The sequence below is a fragment of the Lepisosteus platostomus genome, chromosome 4 (genome assembly GCF_059453375.1).
Source record: "Lepisosteus platostomus isolate fLepPlt1 chromosome 4, fLepPlt1.hap1, whole genome shotgun sequence".
In the NCBI taxonomy this organism is placed as follows: domain Eukaryota; kingdom Metazoa; phylum Chordata; class Actinopteri; order Semionotiformes; family Lepisosteidae; genus Lepisosteus; species Lepisosteus platostomus.
In genome coordinates, this window is record NC_142614.1 from 10,585,221 (window position 1) to 10,595,368 (window position 10,148).

General features: G+C 51.9%; 1 protein-coding gene across 9 annotated transcripts; it reads right to left on the bottom strand.

Annotated features, from left to right (window-relative positions):
- Positions 1-352: 352 nt before the first annotated feature.
- On the bottom strand, positions 353-8,254 carry LOC148672604 (polyunsaturated fatty acid lipoxygenase ALOX15B). Of its 9 annotated transcripts, XM_088628380.1 has the most exons (17): positions 8,046-8,253; positions 7,689-7,742; positions 7,549-7,595; positions 6,887-7,052; positions 6,300-6,570; positions 6,088-6,169; positions 4,609-4,731; positions 4,315-4,418; positions 4,005-4,177; positions 3,612-3,755; positions 2,906-3,106; positions 2,680-2,766; positions 2,016-2,185; positions 1,782-1,903; positions 1,483-1,583; positions 1,087-1,257; positions 353-982 (listed from the first exon to the last, which is right to left on the bottom strand). In XM_088628380.1, exons 2-17 carry the CDS (start codon positions 7,728-7,730, stop codon positions 803-805), a joined length of 2,184 nt encoding a protein of 727 aa, XP_088484506.1. In that variant the 5' UTR covers positions 7,731-7,742; positions 8,046-8,253; the 3' UTR covers positions 353-802. The 9 variants fall into 9 exon arrangements, with proteins under 9 accessions (XP_088484506.1, XP_088484509.1, XP_088484508.1 ...); XM_088628383.1 differs by having other exon boundaries at positions 6,887-7,040; positions 7,689-8,253; XM_088628382.1 differs by having other exon boundaries at positions 6,887-7,043; positions 7,689-8,253.
- Between the last annotated feature and the right edge of the window lie 1,894 nt (positions 8,255-10,148).

Sequence of the window (10,148 nt, forward strand, 5' to 3'; positions counted from 1 at the left end):
GCAGGATTTCCTGCAGGGCTGGGGACACTGTTTGTTCTTGTTTGCAAATAGAAGAAAAGCACTTGAAATACACCGAGTGTGTCGTTTGCACCGAGACCAAGAGGCTATCGCTCGCCATGAAAGTCATTTTATGGTCTTGTCAGACTCGGGTGGGAGAGCTGCAGCCCAACCCTTTCAGGAACAAAAAAGTCAGTCCCTAAAAGGGTGAGAAACTCCAACAATTTTGATCAAGCCGACATTACCCTAACTCACGGGAAGCAGTATAGTACCTACTCGATGGATATAAACTTGATTATTCCTGTCAGCGCTGCATACCCTCCCCTGTCAAAAAAAGAAGCCACTGAACAGAAGGTTCTCTTGACAGAGTTCAGTTTAATGTGCAACTGCTTGCTTATGCAAGAGCATATTTTGACCTCTTGGATGAGAGCTGTGCACTGGGGAGTGTGGTCCCATGACTGAACACCAGGGGGAGCCATCTGCTGCCTTTCTTTCCAGACAAGGAGAGCACTGAAACAGTACTGGTACACTGCTAAATGGTGGCCACTTTTCAACTCCCAACACTGAACCACACCCACATCATAGTTATTAGCGTTGAAATTAGCCTTTCCTTGCAAGGCTCAGGCTTGTTCTGGCTGAAGGCACCTGGATCACCAGGCAATACACAGCTCTCTAATCTCCATGTGCAGCAGATTACAGCTTCCGTTTTAAAAGCCAATCCTTTTGGATGAAGCCCTGGAGTAAATCCCACATGACCAAGTGTGGCACCCCATGCTGTGGTGACCTGGGCACTGCCAGGCCTGGTTCAGAGGGCAATGCTGTTCTCGATGAGCTCAGGGAGCAGGTAGGTGTAGGGCAGCTCCAGCTGGGCGTTTCTCTCCTTGATCTTCTGGCTCAGTGCTGCCAGGTCTTCCTGCAGTTCCAGGATCAGCCTGCAGGGGGCGTCTTCAATGAAGTGCTCCCACGGATACTGACCAAGAGCAACCTGGAGGTAGAGTGGCAGGTACAGGCATTAGACTGCTACACCACTAGAGGCCACTGTCCAGTTAGATAAGGCAATGGAGTAGGCCAGGCAATAGCAGGACTTACAAAGTCACTGGGCTGCTTGCTGAGGAGCCAGGTGGTGGCCATGAGGCGCACAGTGGTGTTGATGTCAGGCAGGGCCTTCAGGATGTCACTCATGGTGGTGCTGCCCTTCGTGATAGGAGGAGGCCATTGCAGGCTGGAGGGGCTGTTGGGCATCCAGCTACTGAAGTCAAACTGGGAAACAGTGGTCAGAAATGAGCTTCCTCCACTCTGAGCTGGTGCAACCCTGCAGCCTGACTCCCAGCTAAGGTCAAGGCAGGACTTTGGTAAGTCTGAACAGCAGGAATTTCATCAGGCACTGCTGCACACCAAGCAGCAGGGCACTGGGGTCTCTGTCCTGTGCCACTGACAGTCTGGGTGCTTTGAGGGCATGAGAGGGCACTATACAAGGCGTCTCACCAGGCCGCTGTTGACGGCAGCGTGCTGGGCCGACACAGTGAAAACCACCATGTTGACGAACTTGGTGACCTCTTCCGGCGAGGTGAAGGACTGTGGGATTTCTGAGGAGCAAGAGAATGTGGGGAGAAGTGGGGTTATTGGTCTTTTCAGGATGAACTGGACCAAGTCAGCTCTGGTGATTGACCACACCTGACCCCTGTCCGTGAGGCATCTGTTTGGAGGAACTGGGGTGTCCTGCAAGCACCCCCTCACTTTGTCTGAACCGTCTTGGGGCCACAGACAAAAGAACCCCCTCTGACCTGATTCGGGTCGCTCCTGGAAGCCCTCCATGAAGATCTCTTTGATCCAGGTCTGCAGCTCTGTGTCCTTCACCACCGCATTGTCGTCGGGATAATACACTTTCACCACCCCCTTGACAAACCTGGGGCCAATCAGACACACAGATCATTCAGGTCACATCCACATTGCCCCAGCCAAGGGTCTCTAATCCCCCCCCCCCACTGGAGTACACACTGACATCCAGACAGCGCCACCTGTTGATGGAGTTCCAGAGGCACAGGCCATCATCCCTGTAGTAGTAGTTGGGCACCGACTCCACCCCTCGTGCACTAATGTCCTCTGGCAGACAGAGGGAGCTGTAGGTCAGGGACTGGACAGCTCTCTCCAGGATCTCTATCAGCCCAATTCCTCCTATGGCAGTGTGCTGCAAGATAGAGAGGGGGGCTGTGTTACAGTTATTGTGATGGAGTTTCCAACTGAAGGAAGCAGTTGACCCCTTTGTCAATTCCAGGTCAGCAGCTTCACCCCTCTACACCTACTGGACACTAATCAGAGCTCCCCAGCTCCCTGCCTGTACAGGACAACTTTCCCCAGCTGAGCAGGTTAAAGCCCTTGTAGTGTATCCAGATCTCAACATGCTCTCTCTAAACAATTCATTCTCCTACAACACCCCAGAGTGCAGGACAACTGGTATATTCCACAGTCCAGGGGTTACAGACACTGGAGGCCCAGGTCTGACCCCATGAGTCTCATCATCAGACTGTGGGTAAAACACCTGGGTCAAAGGTCAGCAGCAGGCTCAGTCTTGTCACTGTTGTGTCAGGTCACAGCTGGGATGAGGGAGCAGGGCTCTCAGTCCGGGGTATGAAGCTTCAGGTCTGAACACTCTGAGATCTGCTAACTGCCCCATCTCCATACCTCACTGAAGACCCCGTCTCTGCCCAGCAGTCGAACCCGGGCCATGATGTTGACCTGCAGGGTGTACCGCATATGGGGGATGAGAAGCTAAAGGAGGAGACAGAAGGGGAGTTATGGAAGAGATGACTCCAAAACTGACCACAGACACTGCAGCCTCCACTACATAGTGTGGGTTTTGATCAAACGCTCAGCCACAAACTGGCACCAGCCCTGACCACGCTGTTACCTTGTAGAGGGGATGCACATGGGGCAGGTGGTGCAGCGTCGCCATGGTGATGACCTCGGCCAGCAGGTGCGTGCGCAGCAGGTGGGTGACGACCTGGTGGTGGCTGAAGTCGGCGCTGCGCACGCAGATCTTGGCCAGGAGCCAGTCGATCCCATCGCTCGGCAGGAAGATCGGGTTCTCTGGCCCGGCCCGCTGCTGTAACTGATGATGTCGATCGAGTCGGGTTGGCAGAAGAAGTCCGAACTGACACCGGATCAACACCTTATCTGGACAGCTTGAGTTGGGCGTATTGAACTTGGTGCGTTTGAAGAATTCCCCCAGACCTGGACCTCAGGCTTATGGTTTATATGGAGACGTGTGCACAAGTCATTACCCTGATCCCAGGGTTAGTTCCGTTTTTTTTCCCCTGTTCACCATGATACATCCATGCAATATTTCCTTGTATAAATTCCTGTTCTTTGACAATTTCTAATCCTCTCATTGAAACTGCACCCAATACTACCCTTGCTGGAGTCCACCAGGGGGCGCTACATGAGCACTCTTTAGGACATGGAAAGGACATAGCAGAGCTGTGTTGGGTTCTTGTGGGCAGCCGGCCACACACCCCATAGTCACATTTTGTGCACCAGCTGCCGCACAGAAGGGTGATATGTAAGGGACCCGAGGAAGCAGGTGTCCTGGGACCCACCCTCTCCCAGTCTCATACCTGGATGGCAATGGGTACCAGCTGGTCACTGGTTTTCTTGTACAGCAGACACAGGGGTGCCACCACGTACTGCAGCCGATTGTTGATCAAGTTGGGCGTGATGCCATCCAGCACTTTGTAGTCACACAGGTAGATGTTGCCCTTCTGTCGGGAAGAAAGGAGAACAGCAGAGCAGGATGGCAGAGTGGACCCCACGGCAGAGATCCAGGTCCACTAGATGGACAGTGAGGTCACTAATGAATGCACCTCTCCTCCAATCAGATCTCACTCTCCTGCCAGGCTCAGTAGAGCCCATGGCCTTTCAAAACGATGAGCAAGTAGCCTCGCTCCAAAATATGAAGAGATGGTCAATTATAAACAAGTGGACATGGGAAGTTCTGCAGTCCAGCCTACCAACAACTCCTTTTCCAGGGTGCTGCCCGCCTCCAGGAAGGGGTTGACCAAGCAGCTGGGAACAGGAAAGTTGGGGGGCAGCTGGCAGCAGCGCCGAACGACCACAGGGTTACAGCCATTGAGACACTGGTACCCCAAAAACCAGTCTTCCTCCCAGTGCTTCTGCACGTACCCTTAGAACAGGAAAGCGCAGCCTGAAATCAACTTGCAGACTGTCAGACAGATCCAGCACGAGACTGTGGGAGCGTTTTCCAGAGCAAGAAGCCACAGCTGTTGAAACCCACTCAGAAAACCAGCTGCCCCTCCCTACCGGAGACCATGGTCTTGTTGAACCAGAAGATCCTCTTGATGTCCTCCCACTTGGTCCAGGGCTTCTTCCGGTCAGCCAGGCTCCTCAACTTGAGTTCATCCAGACTGCAGGACACAGGGAGGGGTGGAGGACATGACTGGACTGGCCATGTCCATCTACAGGAGGACAGGCGATACCACCTAAACCCTTCTCTACCCAGGAGACCAAGTGTTCAAGTGCAGATCCAAAGCACAGCAGAACCACTCTCCCTCAGACCCAAGCGGTGCTTGCAGGACCGTGAGGAGCAGGACTCACGCTGTCTTGGACCGGACAAGGAGATCCATGGCCTTGATGAAGGAGAAGCGGGCATCATGGGGCAGCAGGGCAGGGTCGTCAATGCCGAGCATCTTGGGGAGACCCTCTCTGAACACAGCCCACCTGGAGGAAGAGTAAGGGGAGCAAAGCCACCTGAGGTCAAGGGTCATTCATTCCAAACTCGGGTTACTTCTTGTTTAGAGCCTCTTGGTTCCGTTGATCACCGGGCCTCGGACCTGCTCTTCGTGAGGAAAGACTGGTCAGGACCTCTAGGGGAGTGAAACTGGGCACCTTATCAAACAGGAGATCTGCACCCTGATTGGGGCGCTGTCCCACTAGGATTGTTTGGGCTGGAAAAAGGCACCTTGATTGTGCGGTTGTTGAAAATAAAAGCTCAGTCTTCACCCTCCCACTGGCAAATCCATGAGATTTAAAAAAGGGGGGGGTACAGGCTACCCTTTGAAGGAGTCTCAAGTCACAACACCAGGATTGCCAGTCTTTGGCAGGCTTCTCCAAAGCAAAATTTACTTAAATGTAACAAGCCAGTAAGCCAAGGTATGATGTTAGCCCACTGTAACCAGTTCAATGTGGTCATTCGTCTCTGTTCCATTAGCATTTTCCTTATTTTTGTTGGCAACTTGATTTTCAAATCACATGATGGACACTAGGGAGCTGAGATACTTGTTTTTTTCTGACTTCTGTTTACTTCGGGTTGCTATGCTGATGGCTACAGAGGCTTTGTTTACACGCATGGCCAGCTGACCCATCTGCAATTTCCCTCACAGGATTAATAAAAGTATCCATCAATGAGTGAGCCCATTACAAAACATAGCAAGAAACTTAGTTGACCTTGTGTGCCCAAACCTCCAGCTCATTTTAAGGGTTGGAAAGCAGGGTGAAGTGGTCACCCTTTTACTGCACTGAGCAGAAGACAGTGGACCCCTGCCAAGACCCAGGCGGAGTTCAAACCCTTTAGCCTGACAAATCCAGATCCAACCTGGAAATGACCTCCTGCTGAAACCTGATCCAGACTAATCGGAAGCCCGGAATGGCAGTGGGTGCAAAGCACACAGGCACAACGGACAAAGAACATGGACAATTCACTGAGTGCAGTGGAACACGAGAAAAGCAGCCTCTCAGACATTTGCCTCTCAGTGCCCTACAGATCAGGTATGTCAGAATATCAGACAAGGTCTTCCTGGAGTGGTGTAAATGGTTCTCTACCGGCACCCCAGGTGTTCAGAATTCAGGCAGTCTGGGCATTCACAAGAACATTACATGATTTCCCCCCAACTCTGGTGAACTGCTCGAGGCAACAGCAGACCTGGCTCATGCCCGTTTGCCCATCAACACTTGAGATTGTGCAGATAGGGAAGGAAGAAACCAAAGTGGGAAAGGGGCGAACCTCTGGCCAGATCACCACTTCCATAGTCGGACATTTTAAACTTCACTTCACGCCCCACCGTAGATCAGACCCACCTGTACAGATTATGGCGTAATTCACGCTCTCCAGTTCTCTGCTGTATCAATATGGGATGCTGGTCCTCAAACACCTTCTTGGCTTAAAAAAAAAAGTATAAAAAGCTTAAAACCAGTCTAGAGCTTCTGGTGTCCCCTGCATCCCTGTGATCACAACCCCACAGCCAGACGCAAGGAAAAGATTTCCAGGCTTAAGCACGAGAAACCCTGACCTTTGCCCTCCCGCAGCTCCACAGCCCATTTGTCCGACACCCAGCGGTAGCAGGGGAAGAGGACGGTCTCCCCGCTGGGGGTGGTGACCTCCACCTTGGAGCAGAACCAGTCGTCGTCCGGCAGGAAGAAGCCCTGCTCCTTGTCCAGGCGCACGAACAGGAGGTCACCCAGCGGGTCAGGGGCGGAGACTGCGAGCTCCATGACCTGCGGCGAATGACACCCCAGTGGGTTAGAGTGCGCTGGACAGCTCTCTGACCGGGCAGGCAAGACCTGCAGATAAAGGCCAGTACATAGTGAACACGCATCTGCTGGAGTAAGAGTACAGTCTAACACACCACACAGCTGTTCTTACAAGAACAGGGGGTCTTAATACCAGCAGGGCAGAGCCTTCCTGAACAGACACAGGAGAAGAACCAAGTCTCATCTATCCCCAGGCAAGAGGAGACCGGATATTTTGGTCATCAATGGTATTTTAAGCCACACTATCATGATCTAAGCCCACTCATCCAGACTTGATCTCCGCAAGCCAGAGTGCTATATGAAGTCCCCCTCCAACACCACCTCCACAGGCATTTCCCCTCCTCACCATGCCAGAGGACAGGTCCTGGCCCTCAGTGGAGAGCACAGTGCGCTCGCTCCTGTCCTCAGACCCAACCAGCGTGATGAAGACCCGGTCGAAGGTGCCGGAGTGCACCATGTCACCCGTGGTCACGGTCACCTTGTACGTTTCCATCCTGCTGCTGCTGAAAGACCTCAGCGACAAGAGCATTAAACCCCCCCCCATCTGTGAGCTTTTATTAAAGGGTCCCACTTAGAACTCACCCTCCACCACTCTCTGTGTAAAGCATCTCCCTCCCCCCCATATAAACAAGCCTTTCTAACCTCAAATGGCTTCCTCAGCCACAGAACCTGATGCTAGCATTGGAAAGAAGAATGTTGTCTTTTACACAGAGGGCTGCAGGAGTCCAGGGCATGGGGTATCATTCATTGTTGTAGGGGCTTACAATAAAATGAATGAAAAGAAACATTTCAAAGGAAGAGTCACTCAAGCCCATGCCCTCCTAGGATCACAGGTGAAGAAGGCATCTATCAGTCTAGATCAGCCCATCCGCTAGCACACCTGCAGAAGTTCAGGGGCAGCCAGCCTGCAGAGGAGCTGTGAGCATCGCATTGCTGGCACACGAGCACCTGTACAGACTTAGACACAGAGAGCTCAAAAGTAACCAAAGAGAACATAAGCATACCCACCTACAGGTCACCCACCCCCACCACAAAGCTGGAGGCCAGCAGCTTCCCTACAAACCAAACCACAACACAAACAAACTGAAAAACCTGCTCTCAATCTGCTTTATAAATGTGCTTCGCCCGCCCAGCTGTGTCAGACCCACCTGGACCCAATTAGCACCTGATTGTGCCCGTGATGTCATCATTCCCACGCTGACCTGTAGACAAACAGCCCTAATGAGGATCTAAGTGCAATTATCTCACAGGGAAGTGGGGGATTGAAGCTGACCTCTTGCATGCTGTTATGACTCAACGAGCTGACCAGGCATTATGTATGATGTATTTACCTTGTAATTTGGACCATCTGCACTTTGCACTATGTGTATCCTGTCTACAATGTCTGTGTCAGTGTCCTGTCTGTCCTGCCTGTATTTTCACCGTGGACGAGGAGGAACGATATTTCCTTCCACTGTGTACTTGTATACAGCTGGAGTAAATAAGCGTGAACGTGAGGCACTCACGAGGGGGTCGAGGAGCCTTCTTCAGCTGTGTCACGTTGTGTCTCTTTTGCTTGGAATAACAGGTTTGCCTGTTCCTTTGCAGCCCATGCATACTGACGCATCTCCCTCCTCCAACCTTTGTGTGTGTGTATGCATGCGCGCGCGTGCATATATGTCCACGTGTGTTTATGTGTGTGCATCTGTGCAAGAGTGTTTATGTGCTCATGTAGCTGTGAGTGTGTATGTGAGTGCATGAGTGTGTGTGCATGTATGTGTGCACGACTCAGACACAACACTGAGCTCGGAAGGGAGTGAGCACCAGCCAGCGTGGCTGACTCAGGTCAGATGGGCAGCAGGCCAGGTGGACACAGGAAAGGACAGAGAGAACTGCTGACCACAAGGTCAGACTGAAACCAGTTAACCCAGGACACAGACCGCAAAGACCTGGTTTACCCCAAGACAGCAGATGCAATAATTAGAACAAGAATCAGATCTCTAGCCCAGTTTTATTGAGGGCAGCGAGTCCAGCGGCCAGCAGGGGGCAGTGCAGCTGAGCTGGCAGCTCCTGCCAGAAGTGCTGCAGCTGTTTCAATGGTGCTTCCTGGTCCTCCTCCTCCTCCTGTGGCGCTTCACACTGGACCTCCTGACTCGCCTCCTCCTGCGCACTGGACGGGACGCTCGTCTTCGCCTCTTGGCCATGTCTGCGGTCTGTCCGAGAGGCGGCGCTGTGCCCTTTTTAAAGCCTCCGGGAACAGGCGGTGGGCGGGTGCCGGCTACGTCACGCGTGAGATCACGGGGCCGCCCCTGTTACCTGACGATGACGTCACCGCGCGTGGCCTTCACGAGTTTTTCAGGGATTGACACGCGCTAAACGCACAGCACCAAAGGCAATTTATTTACCAAATTGAATACAATTTGTTTTCATGGAGAACATTAACAAGAATGAAAAATACTAATAAATAATAAGGAATTCGTTTTTTATTATCCGCTCGTTTTCCAACTGATTTATCCAACACTGTGGCGCACATTATTATTATTATTATTATTATTATTATTATTATTATTATTATTGTTGTTGTTGTTATTAGCCTTTATTTGTCATATGTACATATACATTAGAATTCTTATTCGCGCCGATCTCTCGGCACATGCTCGGTCCAGCAGACGGCACAGTACGACAGACAACTGTAGTACAGCCGTGTGCGTGGACAATACATTACAAAACGGTACAGAATAGTTATAGTATGTACGGACTATCAACAGAGCAATAACTACAAACAGAGCAAAAGTCTCTCGTTTGACAGAACTGTCTCGCCTGTAGCTCTATTAGTAGTAGTAGTTCTATTAAAAAGAGCCCCGATATGAGGAGTTTTTCCAAGCACAGTAAAATAACCCAGCACGTTGCGCCACAATGTTAGATGCGGAAAGGCGAACGGACTCTCTCCGCCCGCTTGCCGGGGTGGGGGTATGTGTTCAAGGACCGCTCCGAGATGTTCCTCTTTCCTTTTGGTCTTGTTTGGAGATCTGGCGAGTCCCGTGAATAAACACATCATGCCAGGAAAGGCTATTTCGTTTTGTACAGGTCAGGGCTTCAAGGCTCTTCTGCAGCGTTGTCCGGTGCTTGTAATGCGAGAATCTCGCCACTAGAGGTCGCGGAAAACCGATCTCTTCAGATCGATAACAATACCGTAATGGAGCAAAACACCTCGACCAGCCTGGATTGTTTCACACTCGTACATCACTACTGCCATGTCTCTGTACGCCTTCCGCAGGGTATGGATAAATCAGTACTTCAGGGAGGAGAGCCGTAGGCTCGTGAAAAGACCCCCCCTCCTCCGCCTGGTCCTGATATCTGGCCCCCGTGTGTGCGAGAGCAGCACAGCTGTAGTGGACAGCACGCGTCTGGGGATCCCCGCAGGAAGAGCTGTCCACAGAGCCAGAGGGGCAGGCGGGCGCTCCGAAATAACAGCTTATTATTTCACTGAGACACGCAGCCCCCGCGGAGACTGAGCACGCAAGTAACTTAGACAAATGAGCCAGGTCTGACGCACCATATTGATCGCACTTAGTAGGTCGCCGAATATCACGGTTAGCGACAGCCAGGCGATGGCAGATGCGATCTAC

What these genes read in the sequence shown, in the direction of transcription:
- LOC148672604 (XM_088628380.1), bottom strand. Translation starts at nt 7,730, where the DNA reads ATGATGACATCACGGGCACAATCAGGTGCTAATTGGGTCCAG. An exon ending in AGGACCTGTCCTCTGGCATG is followed by an intron (nt 6,571 to 6,886) that starts GTGAGGAGGGGA and finishes CTTTATCTGCAG; the next exon opens with GTCTTGCCTGCCCGGTCAGA. An exon ending in CTCTGGAACTCCATCAACAG is followed by an intron (nt 1,904 to 2,015) that starts GTGGCGCTGTCT and finishes GATTGGCCCCAG; the next exon opens with GTTTGTCAAGGGGGTGGTGA.